The following is a 19,717-nucleotide window of genomic DNA, read 5'->3' on the forward strand; positions in this document are numbered from 1 at the left end:
CTTCTAAGGGATGGCTTTAAATTTAGAAGGCTTTTTTTCAAAACAGAAGGTTAGAAACTTGTGACAAGAAAACTGACATCACCAATGCCAGGGACAAGGTGGGTGAGGTAATATATTTTATTGGACCAACTTCTGTTGGTGAGAGTGATCAGCTTTCAAGCTTAGGCTTCATCTACATCACAGAGTTAGGTCAACATAAGGCAGCTTACCAAATTATGTCAGTGTATACACTACAGCCTTGCTCCCGCCGATGTAAGTGCCCTACTACACCGACATAACAACTCCATCTCCACAAGGGGTGTAGAGTTTATGTCGGTGTAGTTAGGGTGACACAATGTGTGTGTAGACACTGGGTTACTTACAACAGCTGTTAGCTGTCATTCTTGTCAATTTCACAGCTGGAGCCATGAAACTGACACAAAAGCATGGCTGTCACTGGGCTGGTTGGGGGGCTCTAGCTAGAGCCTCATGGCCCCCTGGGCTCCCAACTCCAAGCTGGGCTGCGCCCACCCCATTCCCTCCTCATAGCATGGCTGCCCCCTGGCTCCCAGCTCCCAGTCCAGCTGCTGCCCAGGCTCCCCACTGCCAGCTGGGCAGCTGCCTGGAGGTTCCTGGCTCCCCACTGCCAAGAGTCCAGCTGCTCCCCCTGGCTCCCTGACACAGCTGGACTCCCGGCAGAGGGCTCCACACCTGGAGCCCAGGCAGCTCCCGGGCTCCCGGTGGGGAGCCGAGAGCCTTGGGCAGCCGCTGGGCTCCCCACAGGGAACAGAGAGCTCAGCCTGGCTCAGAGCTGGGAGTGGGAAGCTGGGCAGGCACAGCCTAGCGGCTGCCCAAACCCTCCCACCAGCTGCCCAGAGGTTTCCGCTCCCCACTTCCTGCCAGGAGCCCAGTGGCTGCACTGAGGCTCCCGAGAGCCGCCTGGATTCAGAGCACAGAGCTCACAGCTGGGAACCTGGCTGCAGCAGGGAGCTTGGGAGGCAGCCAGGCTCCTGATGATGGGGAGTGGGGAGCCCAGGGGACAGCCAAGCTCCTGGCAGCAGGGATCCGACAGCGCGGGGGGAGGCAGCCAGGCTCCTGGCGGGGAGCTGAGACCCAGGCTCTCAGCCCCCCACGCTGCTCCCTCTTAAGTCACTGGAAGCATTTCTAGTGAGACTGTGCACCACCGACCCAAGGAGGGTAGAGTAGACATGAACCACCACAGAAAAGTTGACCTAACATCAGTTGACTTACGTTTCTAGTGTAGACAAGCCCTTACACAGAGCCCTTCTTCAGGTCTGGGAAACGAGCATCACAGCTAAAGACAAGGTGGAACAGATTGTTAGTTAACAATATGTCTAGTTAACACATATTTCGAGGGACCATTCAAGGTGAAGTGGCCCGTAAACACCCCTTCACTATCCTGGGACTACTGCATCACTTCATATCACCAATGATAGATGATACCTAAGACTCTGGACTACACAGGCTCCAGCAGCAAAACGTACATTTATACATAATAAAATGTGTAAAAGTGGTCATTTTAATTATTCCTTGGAAGACTTTTGAAACAGTACAAAATTTTTGTATCCATGTGCTTTTGTCACAACCAACTCAGGCAACAGCTTTGACACTTGACATTTTGTTCCTTTTAAGCAGAAGAGTGGTTGGGAGCATGGGAGCATGATAATCCCTTTAAAATGCTTAATTAATCTCCAAAATAATGTTGTTCTGCTGGCACTGAGGATCAAAAGCCTTTAAGTTCACACCACCACCAAACAGAATTTGTATAGGCCAGTCTGATGCTAGGAAAATGCATGATTCTGGCTCTACAGAACTAAATCACTGCATACACAAACTTACAGGTGCAAAAGCGGAGGCTATGGTGAGGCCCCTTTGAAAACTTGGCCTTAAGACATGGTGCTGAAGGAACTCCCAGAGATGCAAGATTTAGGGAGTGGGTGGATGTGTGAGTGAGAGGATGTGTGAGTGAGAGCGAATGTCAGCAAAGAAGCAAGGAAGCAATTTAAGACAGAACAAGGGGACCTAGGGTCTGCTCCCTGGAACCATATATGCATACTTGTTATCTGACTTTAAGATAGCCAATGGGAACCACTGCTGAGCTGATCGAAGAGCTGTCAATCAGCATTTTAATACTTAGCCACCTCAGTGTAGTGCTCCAAGATTCTCAGATGACAGGGACTATATAAGTAAATTATTATTTCTAGGAGTATAAAACTACTTCCCTTTAAGCCTGGAGAGCACAAGCTGAGGAAGGCTATAAATAATTTCAACATCTGTTTCTCTAGTTAATAAAGTTTAATTATTTTTTTAAACATACCAATGATTTTTGGCATTTTAATGATTTGGAAGTGGTTTGGCAGTACTGATTCTGTCAGCTATCCAGCTTACTCTACACTCTTGAAATTGTATTCCTGAAGATCAAGAGTCTCTCACAGCTCATTGAGATGAATAAACATTCAACTATCACAAAAGGCAACTGACACTGTACCCAAATTTATTACCAGAAGGCTAAGATTTCCCTGACACTACAAGTGGACATTTATGTTCACTCGGGGTTGAGTTACTATCCAAGTTTCTCATATGGCAGACTCATTGGTCAATTTGCTGAAAACCATAATTACCTGAGTGTAAGCGAGTTTTTTGGTGTACGTGAACGTCCACTCCAAAGGTTCCAGTTACATACTAGCTTCCCAGAATAACTAACTACAGGTCTGGATCACAAGCTGGGTTGAGCTATATTTGTAACCCAAAAAACCATAATGTTCATACTGGAAAGCATCAATTATGAAGAAATGGGTACATACTGTTGTGAACCAGCTTTTTAATTAGTTGACTGTTTACACACAAAGCCTGTGATTAATAAAGCACAAACGCTTATTTAGGCATGCATGGGGCCAGAAAAAGTTTGCCTTTGCTTGGTATTGTAGGTTTATGGTCAATATTTCTATTCTGAAGAGTAATAGGATTTTTAAATCAATCCTTTTTATAGCTGCAGGGACTAGTGGTAGTTGAAAGGAGCACATTAGACAGTAATATCTTGAACATCTCCTTAAACCTTGTTTTGTGGCATAATGGTCACCTTTCCCCTTAATATTGGGATAGTCGGGTTTCTACATACTGTCTCCCAAAGAGCCTTGAGATATTTCCACTATCCAGTTGCTTTGGGTCCCAATCCCCCGGTTCTTCTTGGAATCCCTGAGAGTTCTGCCATTGATTTTATGAGAGCAGGATCGGGCCTTCCAAAAGGAAGAGGTACAAAAGTCTGACCTTTCTGAGGCCCCAACCCTACCATGGCTTATGCATGCACTTAATATTAAGCACCCATCCAATAAATACCTGGGTATTCTTTTTGAACATGTACCTAAAAGCTAGGGATTGAAACAAAAACTAGTAAGAAATCAGATTTTACATTTCTACACTATACGCTCAAAAGGCAAGAGGATAAAAGCAACCTTTCTACGTTTATATACATACTGGCTCTATTGGCATTCTTCTCTGCCCCATTTTGCAAGGTTGGAAACTTGCAATTGCCTTTTTTGTTACAACGAAACACAGAACACAAGATCCCAGCCTAAGGGAAAGCTTCATTAAACCAGATCCAAACCGATACATTGTTTAAATAAAAAAAAAAAATTCTACAGCAAGGAACATTTGATAGTGACCTGCCAAAGAAAGTTAAAGTGTGTTCACAGCTGAGTATAGTGTAGTGGAGACAAACAAGCTACCTAGTTTTAAGATGGAACTCAAATTTATAAATGGGATTACATGGAATGGTTGCCTATGATAACAGGGACTGGACACGATAGGACAGGAAGGGATCTCCTTATTTGTGTTCCCTTTTTGGTTTCTTGGATGTGCAAAGGATTGAATAGTTTGAAAAGGTGGCTGTATGAAGGAAATTCTGCCTTATTTTAGATTAGACATTCTTGTCGTTGTTGTAGGAATCTGTGGTTGTGGGGAGAATAGTGGGATGATTACTTTTTCTCCCCTTTTGCTGGTCACTTTTTTTTTTTTTTTTTTTAAATAAAAGGAGAATTTGTTCTTATCTTTCACCATTTTTAATCAAACTTCTTATGGCTACAGCATCACCTTTGAAAAAGTGAAACTCTACAGACTCCGGGAGCAAGATAACAAATTTGTTCTTTCCTTATAGAAGAGCACTTGCAGAGCAATATCACTAACAAACCCCTCGGAATTCCTGTGGGAATCAGAGTTCAGTTCCTGGGTTGGTCTCTTGATCTCCAGTTCAGCAAGGGTTGCCGGGGGGGTGAGGGGGGAAGGGGAGGAGGAGGAGGGTTTCCAGATGCAGCATGCCCAGTTGGGGAGTGTCCTCTCTAGCTAAGTAAGCAACAGTGTTTATGGACTTTAGAAGGAAACCACAGCTTGTCTCCTTGATGGGAAAGATGGTGGATGCAATGAAAGGACAGGGTAAATGGGGGGAGGAAGAAATGGGGATTTCCTCAGGGATCTAACAGTCAGAGGACCCCCAGCAGGTAATACTCTAGTGGTAATACCTACCATGTCTCCCCGTTTTCTCCATCAGTACAGGAATAGGGGAAAGCCAAAAAATTAGTTTATTTTGTTTGAAATGTTTCTAAATGTAAAGTGTCAGGTGGCTCCATCTTATAGTAAAACAAAGGACAATATCTTGCATTTTTCTGCTCACACTAGTCCAGTCATTCTCGGAACTGCCATCTGGAAGTATCTACCTTCTTCCATAGAGAGTGTTTATTTGTACTTAGACCAACCCCCTGTGATTATATTCAGAAGAGTAGGTTAGAATGCCTTATGGCAGGGTATAAGTGTAACATTTCCCTGCACCTTTTATAGTCTTCAACAACAAACAAAGCTTATTTCGAATCACCTTTATTATCTTGTTTAAAATAAAAAAAATCATACCGCTATACAGTATACATTGTCGAACAGAGCTTTCTTAATCTACTGTGTACAAAGTCTGAAGTAATCTTACTGAAAAAAAAATTGCTATTTTTAGTCTCCTGATGGGTAGACAGAACTTCATCAGATGTAATGCTTTACGAGGAAAGCAAATCAATTTTTAGACTAGTCATCAACTATTAACATAAGAATACAAATTAACTATTTAATTAACAACAAAAAAGAAAGCTAAAGGTTACATTAACTCCAGATGCCATATGACTACAATAGATGACTCTGTACGTAGACAAAAATTATGACCACAGTTGTATCCGAAAGCAGGGCTAAAATAAAAAGGTTTCAGATATGGTCTTTTGGATACTCATTTTTTCTTGGTATATAGTTTATCTTCATAGTTGACTGGGATTATGCCACCACATTCTTCTGTCTTTGATACTGGATGCTTTAAAAAAGTAGGTCTAATTACATCAACATCACGTCCTAAATGGTCCATCATCGTTGAAACAATCGTAGGTGGGCCATCAAAGTCTACCAAAAAATACCTGTAATGGAAAACACACACAGATACAATAAAATAAGATATATGCACTGCAAAAGCTTTTATTCATACCGTCATTCTGTTGGAATTGTAAAATCAAACTCCCAATTATCTATGAGGAATACCTTATATTTTGTTTTTTTGAACTGTTTTTAAAACAAAGCTCAGTAACATTATGGATTTAAAACACAGGTAAGTCAATTTATATGGAGCTACACAACCGAAAACAATGGAAGTGGGCATCTTTCCTATTCACAGGGCACCATTTCTTGTCTGTGCACTCAAACTGGAATCAGAGGTCTGCCTTTACTTACTCCATACATTTACATACATAGTATTTTTCACACCATTTAGAAGTTGCATATTTATTTGAGTTAAAAAAAATGTACACTTTCCCTCCTTGAATTCAATGCATTTCTCCTCAGGGATCCTTGCCATGTGGAGAATGGACTCACGAACAGATGTCAGTGTCAAACATCTAAAGCTTATATATCATATGGGCAATATTTCATCCATCCCAACACTACTTTATAACTGAGTGGAAGTTTAAAATAGCAGCAGGAAGTAGGGAGGGAGGAGAGCGAGCGAGCTGGAGCTAGCCCAAATGAGCATGTATTCATTAGTGACATGTTTTAACTTCTGAAAACTGAGGACGCTCCATTTCTATTTAAGGCCCCTATGTCACTTCTGCAGTCACTCAAGTCAAGTAACTCACGCATTGGATCCTGTTCTATTAATTCACTTTTCATTTTGAAGGAATCTTTTTAAACTCCAGTGGGATAGAGCGAATGGTAAGGTCTATTGCTCTTCCAAACATATGCTAGTCCCATTTTGGAGGAGAGACTACAACTGGATATTGTATTTCAGTGTTCAGAAATAAATCCTCATACAATTCCCATATCCTCAAATTTTTTCAGAGAGCGAGGTCCACGGCTCTTGCATATTTTGAGTGATTTTACTGCAGCCAGCATATTCATGTTGAAAGGTAAGAAATAGATGGCAATTTGGCATTGTAAATAAACTTGTAGTTGTGGGGATTTTTAATCCATCAGCTTGCTTTTGGTAAGGCTTTAACTACAGTACAGTACAAAGGAAGTCTCAGCTGTCTCTCAGAAGTCCTATTAAAGATTAGACGATTACAGTGAGTAGACAGTTTCCAACTGCAGCATTCATTAAAGATACAGTAGACCGCACAATAATTCCCATTTAGCTTTTTGTTTTAAAACTTCTGTACAGTCGCATTTATTAAAGCTATGTGAGTAAAGACAACTGCTCTCTCTGAAGTATACCTCAGTAGAATGCAAAAACGAGTCAGCCACAAAGGGGAACCATATTTTCTTCACATATAATTAGGGCCTTACCAAATTTACGGCCATGAAAAACACGTCACGGACCGTGAAATCTGGTCTTTTGTGTGCTTTTACTCTATACTATACAGATTTTCATGGGAGAGACCAGCATTTCTCAAATTGGGGGTTCTAGCCCAAAAGGGAGTTGCGGGGGGGGGGGGGGGGGGGGTTGCAAGGTTATCGTAGGGGGGTTACAGTATTTCCACCCTTACTACTTTGCTGTCTTCAGAGCTGGGCAGCCAGAGAGCAGTGGCTGTTGGGTGGGCACCCAGCTCTGAAGGCAGCGCCCCGCCAGCAATACCATACCATACCAGGCCCCCCTTACTTCTGCGCTGCTGCCTTCAGAGGTGGGTGGCTGGAAAGCGGCAGTTGCTGACTGTGGACCCAGCTCTGCAGGCAGCAGCGCAGAGGTAAGGGTGGCAGTACCACACCAGGCCATCCTTATCTTTGCACTGCTGCTGGCAGCAGCTCTGCCTTCAGAGCTGGGATCCTGGCCAGCAGTCACTGCTCTCTGGTCGCCCAGCAGCAGCACGGAAGCAAAGGTAGCAGTACCACAACCCCCACTGCAATAACCTTGTGACCCCCCCTCCCCCTACACACACACCTTCTTTCTTGGTCAGGACCCCTACAATTACAACACCATGAAATTTCAGATTTAAATAGCTGAAATAATGACATTTACGATTGTTAAAATCCTATGACTGTGAAATTGACCAAAATTGACTGGGAATTTGGTAGGGCCCTACGTAAAACCCAGAACAATCCATACTCAAAACAAACAGAGGCCAAGTGTACCAGCTAGTTTTACTTGGAAATTATATCTGACATGTAGTACTTTTTCCCCACAGTAAGGGCCAGATTCTAATGTAATCTAATTTCAGGTGCATACAATGCATCACAGCACACTCACAAAAGTGTTGAGCTATGCAACAAGTGCCAGGCACCCAAGATGAGAAACTGGGCCTACATATACATCAGAACACAGAGTACAGAGAATGTGTCAACAACAAAAAGTTCTTTATGTTTTCCATATTATGACATATGAGGAAAACAAACTCCTCCAATCTAAATACCTGCGAGAGGAAGTCCCATGACCATCAACAGGTATTACACACAGAGAGAGAACAAAATTCCCCCACTACGGAGGGGCAGCACAAAGCCTATGGGTCTGCCTACACTGCAACTGGGAGCGAACCTCCCAGCCCAGGTAGATAGAGGCATGTTAGCTCTGCTCAAGCTAGTGCACTAAAAATAGCAGTTTGGAGGTTGCAGTGCAGATAAGTGGTTTGGGGTAGTCACCTGAGATTGGACCCTGGGGTTTGGGCAGCCTTGAACCTGAGTAGCTGCGTGTTGCATTGTCCGCACTGTTACGGCTAGCATGCTAGCTCGAGCAGAGCTAACACAAGTCTCTCTACTTGTGCTGGGATGCTCGCTCCCTGCTGCAGTGTAGACATATCCTATACGCCACTTTTAAGGGTAAAGGTGGGACATAAGTGGTGCAAAGGTCTTACGCTGGCCTGCTGCACAGAGGTGAATGCTGCACACAAGGAGAAAACAATAAAGGAGGATTTCCTTAACTGAGCATTCCCAGCCCCTAAATGAATGTGCAGCAATGGACACTAATAACCTTTTGTAGCAGAAGTGCTGCAATTTGGAAAACTGAATTAAAGTACTGAATTTCCCTGTATTAGGCTTGAATGGCAAAATCTCCCATGACACTACTTAAGGGACCCAATCCTGTAGTCTGTACTGAAGCAACTAGTCCCCTTGGGGCAGATCCTCAGTGCATGAGGTCAGGTGGAACTATGACAATTTACACCCCATGACTTCAATAGGACTAGTTATGTGAAACTACTCCTCTCATGAATGCTACAATGAAGCCTAATTGCAAAGTCTCAGGGACTTCAATGGGGAGCAGGATTGGGCCCAATACATTTGGAAAAACAGAAATGCCTTAATACTGTCTTATCTCCAGTGAGTAAGAGAAGTCACATACTTTAGACTTTATATAAAAAAAACAATGGGTAAAGCCTAACAATAGTGGAATAAATTACAACTCTTTTAACGTTTCCCAAAGGATGTGCATGGCCAAGGAAGGAAAATCCTATTTTCAGTTAAGATATTGACTACCACAGCAAAGATGCAGGACCCTGAAATCCTTTCATAGTTCCAACCAAAAAGGAAAGGAAAGCAAGTTCTAATAGATCGTACTACATCAAGGTTTGCATGCTCTTTAGCAGTTAGCAACAACATTCATTCATGAACTGCCCCACTTTTCCATGCTATTTTGGCTTTGCTTTTACAGAATTTCATTCCATTTCTAAATGCAAGTTGTGTGCTGCTTTTACTGTGCTCCTAAAACTGCAGTAGCTTTTCTCCCAAAGGCAGGTTTACTGCTTTGTGGTCTCTCACACATAAGCAGACAGTGGAAATTTCCACTGACGCACTGTTGATAAACGAAGGAGAAGTGGGGGATGGGAAGGATGAGCTGCTCCAGCACGTCTGTGTCTTTTTCAGAGAGTAGATATTTTAGCTGAAGACACAAAAATGCAGCAGTTGAGAGAATGCAATTTAGAAACAATACCAACCATCCTTCCTTCAGCGTAAGAAAGCAGTAATTGCTCTGATCTATAAATGGGGGGGGGAATAACAAGTCTTTTTGCCTTTTGTTTCCATTAATTTAATTGTGCTTAAACAAACAAAAAAAAAAAAAAAAAAAACCATGTTAGGCTGCTGCGATTCACGAGCTGATCTGGAACCCTGCCCATAAAGACAAAGGTAGCTAGTCAGAGATGTGTATCTGAATACAGATGTAGGTATTTAAACCTACAGTTCAATCGTGCACACAGCAGCCTCACGTTTTTCTTTGTTTAAAGCAGTCAGCTGTGGACACACAAATATTGCAGCTACTCTTTGTCAGGTGACCAAAATAAAACCCCAGCAAGGCTGGGAGGATGATAACATGAAATATAGGAGATAAACAGTCTCTTTTTGCACACACAGCTGGAAAATGGGAGTTTCAACTCTCTAGGAGTTAGCAAAGTCATCAGGGAGAAAGACAGGAAAATTCCACTCTGATTTACTGTGAGACCAGTTATTTTTGTAACCCTGTTCTAAGGTAAATAGAAGGGTAATTTAAATACAGGACAGCAGAACCTTTATCTGCTGAAATGTCAGTGCTATCAAAGGAAGGGGGTCTCCTTTTGCACCTTAAAGTAGCGAGATTTCATTTCTTATATATCCAGGCCAAGAATTATTTCAACCTTTAGCCCAAAAATTACCCACATCTCTGTTTTCAAATGGGTACTTTGACTTAGATGACACATGAGAAGCTCCTAGATCAAAGCTTGCTTTTAAATCTTCTTGGGACATAGCTCTCAGCCTAGTGTACTGTGATTGAGAGCAGAGAGAAAGGGAAGAACTGAAAGAGGTTGAGTGGTCAGCAATCTGGTTAGCTACCCAAAAAAGTTTCCACATGCTGCAAAGGAGAGAATGTTAGATATGGTTAGCCCTCATGCTTTAGGACTCCTCTTTTCTTTAGGAGCTTTAAATCTTGGGGCTTGTCTACACTGACACTTTACAGTGCTGCAACTTTCTCGCTCAGGGGTGTGAAAAAACACCCTCCCCCCCGAACGCTGCAACTACACAGCCATGTTAAAGCGCTGCCGTGGCATGCCCTAAGTAAGCTTCTGTAATGGAGAGGTTGAGGGGGTCGGAGAGAGTGCAGGCTCTAATCTACAGGTAGGATGGGAATGTCCATTGGGATTCAGAGCGGAGGACAAGAGGGGTGACATTATAATGAGAGTTACTGGATGTTTCTGCCAAAACTAACCTAATTGAAATAGTTAATTTTGACATTTGAAATACCATTGTTAGACGTTAGCATTAGCACCCCACTGATGCCTGTGATCACATTATAGGTTTGTTTTTTGTCCCTCTGGATTTTAAACATTGTAAAGGCTCCCAGAGAATTCTTATGGACACTCATTATTTTTACTCTTATAAATCAGAATAAATAAAATTACATCCAGATGGTATGGGTTAGTGAATAAGGATTCAACCCCTCTCTCTCAAATGGAAATACTGTTCTGTAATAAGCTGCCTGTTTAAAAATAAGTTGTACAAGGACAGCACCTAGCCTCAAAATACACAGTACTCAGAAGCAGGAAACCCTGAACAACACACTACCTGGCATTTGCACAATAATGCTTCTAATATCTGAGCCACTTCAAGAACATTGAAATTGTTAAAACACTCCTCTGAGGAATTATCCCCAGTTTACACATTGGGAAATTGAGGTACAGAGACATGAAAGGAGCAAATCCTATCCCCTGAGGAGGGGACAGAGCCACCCACTGCTGTGTGTATCCTGTAGTCCTTCCTCCACAGAAGAGGGGATGCTAGGGGGTAGAGAGGCTAGTCACACTACTTCAGGAGGCTGGAGTAACAGCTATGGAGCAGATCCACTATAAGGAGCTCCCCAAAGCTCAGGTGAGCTATTCAAGCTGAAATCCTCTTCCCAGAAGGCAGTCCATATGATATTCCCAGTGTCACACAGTGAATCAACAGCAGAGCAAGAAATACAACCTAAGTTTCCTGACTTCTAGTCCTGGGTTCTATTAGGTGTTCAATTCCATTTCTTATACCCAATCATAACCATGGTATCTGAGCGCCAATATAGCAAGAAAAGCAAAATCTGAATTTGCTGTGTCAGAAAACAAATAGGCTGATGAGACATGTAGGAATAAACATCAAAACAAAAAAAGATTGAGTGGCATGTGGGCAAATAAATGAGGACTGCTACCTTTTCAAAATTAAACCTGAAAAGGAAGAAAACAACAAGGTGAAAAAAGCTGGCAAACGGCACATGGTATCTATTATGAATAACCAAAATTATGCATAGTTTGCAGCGGAACGCACAAATAAATGAAATGAATTCTACAGAGAGTGTGTGGACAGAGCTAAGAAAGCTACTGAATTCCAAACAGATTATGGAAAAAACAAACATGGTGGGTGAGGCAAGATCTTTATTGGACCCAACCTTTCTGTTACACAGCGATAAACTGAATTTAAAATGTTCAGTGCTGTTTCACAAAAAACATCTCTACTAACAAATCTGACCTTCTCTAGGACACAGAGAGATACAGGGTCAGAGGCAGGATTCTAAAACTCTGGATTCCTGGCTCCTATTCCTGTGCTCAAATCAACATGTACTGGCTCTCTAGCATAAAGAATACCACGGGTTTAAATATTAGTAGTGTCCTCCAGTTTTACATTAAAACACCAATACAGCAATGATTTAGTCAAATTTTTTCCTAAATTTACCCCAACACGCACATAGAAATTTATAGTTTTTGTAATGTTTAAAGCATACTAAGAGCTCACATGCTTCCAGCAGTTCAGAGCTGATGTTTATCCTTTGGACAAGCAAATTTTAATTCTTTTTTTAAAAAGCCATAATTTGCCTAAAAAAAACCCACCAAACATTAGGGGGAAAACATACAGTAACAGAAATTACAGGTATTAAGAGTGAAATTTTGTTCCTATTGAAGTCAATGCAGAAGTCCCATGGTCTTCGATGAAGCCAGGATTTCACCTTATGTATAATTTTGGCCCCCCAATGACATATCTTTATCATAAAGGTCAGATACTGTAAGTGATTAGAAAGTTATATGATTAAAAACAAAAAGGAATACAGAAAGCTGCAACTATTCCTAAATTTAAGAAATGGTATTTAGGAAAGGTAAGCAATATTTCACCCACCACATGGGCTACAAAAGAGCTGTTTTTCTGTTCAGGATACATTTTATACATCTAGCTCTCAAAATATACATGAATATGAATTGCTAGCCATCTTCTCACAATTACTTAAACTTAAAGGCTCAGTTATACCCTGAAACATAAAGGTAAACACCACCCAAGTTCCTGGGAAAACTATTACTGCTACAGTGTTTGCACAAGAGATGTTTTTCAAGGACACAGCAGATTGCACAGAGGTAAATTTAAGAGGAAGAGACAGCCCTGAATTTGTACCAGTTCAAGTGTTGCCCCCACCATCAATATACTCTTTCACAGTAAATACAGTTTGCTTACTAAGATCAAGGTAACTTTACACTTCTGCTGAGATCTTCAAAGCTGCCTAGGGGATTTAGACACCCAACTTCCATTAAGTTTAATGGCAATTGTGTGTCTAAATCCCTTATGGGCTTTGAAAAATCAAAACATTGAAATAAGTAGAGATCAGTTGGCTGTAAAATTCCCATTACCTGGCAACGCCCCTGGGTATTCTTAAAATACTCGTTTGCCCCTCATATACCAACAGCATTCTCTGAAGAGTGGCATGGTAGCACTATGGATCCACACAACAAACAACTGCCCTACAATTAACCTCTGAATATTTTCCTGTTTGACTCCTCTCCATTTAGTAAAGGCATTACATTAACCTGGCTAAGTACCTTAGCTGCTTGTCATGTATATTATACTGTATGATTTTGTGCCATGTTTCTCAGTCAAACCCAGCTTTATTATTGCACATGAATATTTTACCCGTATTTTAAAATGTAATTAACTAGATGGAAAAAGAATATTCAGTAAAACAGAGAGGGCTCCAACTATGGTCTGTGGACTATAGAGCACTTTTTGGTGGGATTGTTCAGAGCTGGCAGGGTTGCCCTGTGCTGGCTCTCTACAATATTTCCAATTGAGAAAAACAAAATGGGTAGGAGGGGGAGCTGAAGCAAAGAGCAAAAGCAGACAGTATAATTACTGTTTTACCCTACTAGAAAAAAAAACCACACTCGAGACAAGCGAAAACCCATTATATAATTTCCTAATGTTACTTTTTCATGTAAACACTCCCCGTAGCTGGCACAGGGACGTTATGCCTCTATAACTGGAAGGCAGGTGGTTCATATGATGGTCACTGGGAGGAGACTGTTTCCCATGGAAAATCTCTGCTAAAATGTGGCCTACACTATGAATGTTTTACTGTCGGAGTTCTCACACTGTTTACCAGCCAGGAGGCCAAAGGTGAGTGGATTCAGCATACATCCCAAGCCCACAAGCATCTGGAAACAAAGGGAAGCAATCAATTGAACGATTAGCTTTACCAAGAGTCACATAAAACCTCCACGCAAGGCTTCGAAAGATTCAGAATTCTGTCCTATCCGTCTCTTCTTACCAGACATAATACCACCTACACCAATGCTTCTCAAGCTATCTGATGTGGGGGACCGGCAATTTTTTTTTCCAATGTGCGCCCAGACCGGCAGTCGATGGCTCATGGACCGGCACCGGTCCACAGACCACCACTTTGAGTAGCACTGACCTACGCCACTCATAGTAGCCTTTTAGTTTCCTTCATAAACAGCTTTGGCAGAATGAGAGATGGAGCTGTGACACTTAAAACCAAGTTAATGAGACAGAAGAGTTAAACAGCATTCAAAAAGTGCCTATTAAAGGGAAGATTAATTTAAGATTTTTTAATAAAAGACAGGTTGCTGGATGTAGATTTAGCTCACTGTAATATTTTGATAAACTACTGTGGTTTTCACGCTCTGTACCATTTTAAATAAAACAATTAAATACCTTTACAAGTGTTATAGGGAGGGAACAAAGTGATTTTAAAAGGTGAATAAAGAACTGGCTTTTATTTCCTATTCCTAGAATTTACTTAATTACCTGAGTTACCTAAGGTCTTAAACACAGAAAATATCTGATGGCACATCAATAATCCACCACAAATGAGTACTGCAGCACAGCTCTATCTGCTACAGAAGAACAATCACAGTACATGGGTACATCCAGGGACACACTCCCGCTTATTATAGGCACAGCTTGAACAGCACTGCCTCTTATTAAGGTTGCCTAACACTACTCACTGTACAGACCCTGTTTTAAGTTGCTCACAACCTTTTCAAACTTAAACCGTTTGGGCTGAAATTTTACATGCTCAGTGTCTGCCTCAAATTGAGGGTTGTTGTGTGTGTTTGTGTTATTTATTTATTTTATTTTAGCTAAAACCATTCAGACACTTCTAACAAGACCAAGAAAAAAAATATGTTGTTTTGTCCATGTTAAAAAATTCTTGAAACCTCTCTCTGAACAGCTCTAGCCTCCCATGCTTTGGAGCAGGCACTTGAATTTGGCAGGGATGTGCCTTTTGCCATGAAATCCAAGCAAATGAGGCCAAGTTAAGTCTGAAAAACTGTTGTTTGCACTGGCTCAGTAGAGACTTCTTAGAGTACAACAGCTAAAATCTCTGATGATTCCATCCGCACTGAGCATGCTGGAGCCTCTCATAGCTCCTGCATGTGACTGCACATGTACCAGCCCCACTGAGCATGCTCCAGTTCAGGACCACATGGGTGAAGAGCTGGGTACTCGAATTGAGGGCACGGAGCCTGTCTCTCCTTCTGTGCTCAATATCCCCACTGCTGGCATCCACGCAGCATGGAGGAGTAAACAGTCTGACTCTAATGCAGAGGAGACAAAAGTCGGACAGGGAAGAGGGAAAGGAGTAGATTGGGACAAGACTACTAGGACTAGAGGATGGGCGAGACAGGCAGAAATTGAGACTGGGACTAGCTGGGCAGGGAGACTGGGACTTGGAACTGGGTGGGGAAAGGGAGACTGGCCCTGGGAGCTGGTGACACAAGTGAGAAGGATGAGCAGGTTGGCTCATGGGGGGAAAGACAGAGTTGGTTAGACAAGGAGACTGGGGCTAGGAACCAGTGGGGGGGGAGGGAGCAACAGGAGCAGAGGAGAGGGGGAAGACAGATCTAGCAAACAGCTTGGGTGAGGAGGCATAACTGGGCAAGGAGAATGGGACAAGCAACTAGGAAAGGGTTAGACTGAGATAAGGAGCAAAACGCACTATGGAACTTCTAGTGCACAGTAGCAAGGCCCATGGCCACAACTCGAATGTGGCACACTAGTGCAGCGCACTTACCCTGGCTTGCAGCACACTATCTCATCATGTAGATAACTTCTATGGTTGCTGTGCATCCTTAATTTGTCCCTCCTTGTGCTTATATGCCTATGCATTATGATAGTCTTTAATTACATAATCATATATCATAGGACCCCTGCCTCATTCAGTGCACAGAATGGACCTGCTCTAGGGATGAATCTGGGTTGTGCAGTAAAGGAGGCTGCTGTTTATTAGGACCCCTGAATCATTTGTTGCAGAAGTTGAAAGGTGTATAATGAATGGGGATTGCAGGAAGAGAACGGGAAATCTCATGGTTAAGACAACTGAACAGTGCCCAGGAGAGTTGGATTCTATCCCTACCTCTGCCACAGAATTCCTACGTCATGGTGGGCTTGTCACTTGAACCAAACTTTTTCACAGGTGGTCCCTAATCGTGTGTTCCTCATTTTTTTGGAAGCCTGACTTAACCCTGGGATCTGATCTGCAGAAGTGTTGACCGCTCACAGCTCCAACTGCCGTCAATGGGAGCTGTGCTTGAATATATAATGCAAATACCCTGAAAAGTCAGGTCCTAGGCATCTCAAATTGGACACCCAAAATTAGTAGATACTTTTGACCTTAATCTATCTGTGTTTCAGTTCCCCATTTGTAAAATGGGGATAATACCATCCACAACATCCTGTGAGATGAGTGAAGATAAATTAATATTTGTGAAACATTCAAATACTACAGTGTTGAGTGCCATAGGGAAAACCCACAAGGAAATTAATAATTCTGTATTCAGAAAACGGTTTGGATAGTGTGCAGTAAATCAGGTCTGCGGCCATATATTGAACAATGGGAATAAAACTTAAAACACTGAATAGTTGCTCATTCAGTGTTCACTGTCCATCCTGTGCACTGAATGAGACAGGAGACAAATTAAGGTTGCACAGGCAAACTTAATTCTGTTATTTCCTTACTTCTAGGTGCTTGACTTTGCGATTTCAATGTTCTTTTAATATAGCTGTTTGTGTGCAATTGTATATAGCACCAGAAACATTGTATGGCAAGTGACAGAAAATGCAGCCCCAGAGCTGAAGAGGCCACAATTTATTTGCTAGATCCTGTGAACAGTTACTTTCATGTTTAGACAATGAGACTAAACACTGGACTAATGGCTTCCAGGATTAGGCAGTGCGCGATAATTACAAACACCAAGAAGGAAGGGAGGAGGAAGATGATGGTCATACAGCGCTGTTGCTTTGGTTAGCAATATGCACCTCATGGAGGTTTCAAGGTTTTGTTTGAGTGGGAGAGAGGAGGAATTGTTTGCTGGTTTTGTTTCTCCCCCTCAAACTGGCAGAGATCACCTCTCTGACTTTACACAGGAGAATAAAAAGGTCTTCTGAAGTGGGACTGAATTTGTGAGTCAAACGTGGGGAAAGAAGTTGAGAAAGGCTATGCAGCTTAAACATGCATCTTTCAAAGTGTACGTGATTTTCCCTTTGCATGTACCCAGCCTAGCCAAAGGTTAGTTTGCATATTGGCTGGCCATCAAATTTCACATATTTATGTGAAAAATATTAAGAAAAATGTATCTTAATGTTATTTTGAGTACTGTATGCAGCCACTATATAATACTCGTTGCCTAGCAACATTTCTCAATCCTTTCAGAGAAGCAGCATCCATATCAGAGGTAGTCTCAAATAGTTTAACAGCAGCAAAGCACAGGGTTAAGCAATCAAAAGGATGAAATCTTCATTACATTCTCACTGCATCCAGGAAGAGAGTTTATATTCAACATAATAATGCAGTATATCACATAAATGCATTCTGCAAAAATTATCCCCAAAATAATCGAGTCATTATTATACTTCCCTCAAATTATGCAGACAGATAGTCCTCTTTAATAAAAAATAGCATTATGGGAACAAGTATGTCTTACAGGGCACATATGGCAGCTAACAGTTCAGACATGTTAGAATAAAAAAAAAAAATCACTACCGCCAATTAGTATTGGCATTCTCATTTACAGTCAATAGATTCTGTTGTTGTTGAAGTCCTATCACTGGCTTCTGGGGAAAAAAATTACGCATCCAGGAGGAAGCACAGTCTTTACTGTGGAAGATATCTCTCAGGGTTTGTCTACACGGCAGTCAGACATCCACGGCTGTCCTGTGCCAGTTGACTTGGGCTCACGGGGCTCGAACTAAGGGTCTGTTTAACTGCAGTGTAGATGTTGGGACACGGGTTGCAGCCCGAGCTCTGGGACCCTCCCACCTAGCATGGTCCTAGAGTCTGGGCTCCAGCATGAGCCCAGACATCTGCACTGCAATTAAACAGCCCGAGCCCCACAAGCCCAAGTCAGCTGGCACGGGTCAGTCGAGGGTTTTTAACTGTAGCATAGACACACCATCAGAATACAGCTTGTTTAGACACTTGAAACAAGACTATTTGCAGCACTGTGGTTGATGGACTTACAATAAAAACTAACTCGCACAAGATAAACATACTTAGAACTCATAGTGCTTTACAAGTTATATGCCAATAGTCATAGGATACTTACTCGGGTTACCCATCTCCTACATATTTGAACTGATACCCACAGAAAAGACCAAACCAGCCACCATAAATGTTTACATTTTAAGAGATTGAAGGGATTTTAAGGGATCTGATATAGACCATACCCTCCTCTTCTGTGATCTTGATTATGCTTGGAGATTTTATATGGCAGTGATCTTTCTCCCAGGTTTTCCAAGTCCCTCACAACTGCTCCTCTCTCCATCAAAGCCTCTATTGTGCGCTTCAGTGCAGCAGCCATCTCAGGCTTCAAAAAGAGAAAAAAGAAAAAAGAAACACACTCAGATATGGTTCTAAATTAATTAGAATCAATTAATATAGTTACCTGGTTCAACTGTTAGAGGAGGCAAATTAGCAACACAACAAGCCAATGAGGAAACATGAATTGACATCTTACTCAAATATAAACTGAAATTTTGAAACTGTAGCCCTGACTCTGCTACCATTGAGCTCGATGATGCAAAATCAGGCTCTATCGATGGGAAAAGAGCCAAAACAGTCAATGGGCCTGATTCACATCTGCCCTGCACCTTGTATAGCCATTTATATCAAGTCCACTGATTTGGAATAATTTTGCGTGCTGTTTGTACTGGTATAAATAAATACAAGAGGTTCAGGAGAACAGTGAATCAGCCCCAGTGGTTTTAAGGCTCTAATCAGATTTCCATGGACCATTAACACAATAAATAAATCAGTGCATTAACAACAATTTCTCAGTCCAATAACTGGCATAATTTACGGTGTTGCTCAACATAATGAAAAAATCAAATAAAAAGCGTACAAAGGGAATCAGCCAAAGTTTGGCTGATTGCAGATACCACTGATTAGCTAGAGACTTATTTTACATGGTCATTTCAATTACGTATGTGTAAAAAGAACATGGAGCCTTGTTTAGATTCATGGTGAAATATTTCATTGACTTTATAAATGTTTGGAATTTGAGCAAAAGTTTGGCTTTATTTATGAAATAAGGAACTGAAAAGGACAATGTATAAATGAATTCTGCTCCTAACAAGTAATTGTACTGATCTGAGGAATGGACACACTGCCAAAGACTGAACAGTTTCTTTCTTAGCACATATCAAGGCTGGTTTATAGTTTTAGACCAGTTCAACACTCACCCTTCACCATTACTTTATTTCATCTTTATTTATAGAAAAGCTAAAATGTTTCAGTTGTGTGTCTTCAAGATTGTTGGGACTTGGTGAAGAGGATTATCAGCATTCCCAGGGAACAACACATTCATCCTACTATTTATGACACACTAAGTGATGTTGACAGGCAATCTCAAGAACCACAACCACATTGTTAATACAGTGTTTCTAGATGCTGATGTGAGAAGTAAGAGGAAGTACTGTGGGGAAACAAATCCCATATGGAGAAGGGAAAACGGAGACTGTAAGTAGCTATAATATCCAACAGAATTATAAAAATATGCTG

At 41.8% G+C, this 19,717-nt stretch overlaps 1 protein-coding gene across 1 annotated transcript in view; it reads right to left on the reverse strand.

The window, feature by feature from the left end:
• Positions 1 to 4,865: 4,865 nt before the first annotated feature.
• The window catches only part of MRPS6 (mitochondrial ribosomal protein S6), a 72,916-nt gene continuing 58,064 nt past the window's right edge, over positions 4,866 to 19,717 (reverse strand). Inside the window, exons 2-3 of the mRNA XM_073361512.1 lie at positions 18,385 to 18,524; positions 4,866 to 5,438 (exon numbers count right to left, since the gene is read on the reverse strand). Coding sequence (XP_073217613.1) covers positions 5,258 to 5,438; positions 18,385 to 18,524 — 321 coding nt within the window. The 3' untranslated portion in view covers positions 4,866 to 5,257. The remainder of the gene's footprint in view (positions 5,439 to 18,384; positions 18,525 to 19,717) is intronic.

The sequence above is a fragment of the Lepidochelys kempii genome, chromosome 1, assembly GCF_965140265.1.
Source record: "Lepidochelys kempii isolate rLepKem1 chromosome 1, rLepKem1.hap2, whole genome shotgun sequence".
Lineage (NCBI taxonomy): Eukaryota > Metazoa > Chordata > Testudines > Cheloniidae > Lepidochelys > Lepidochelys kempii.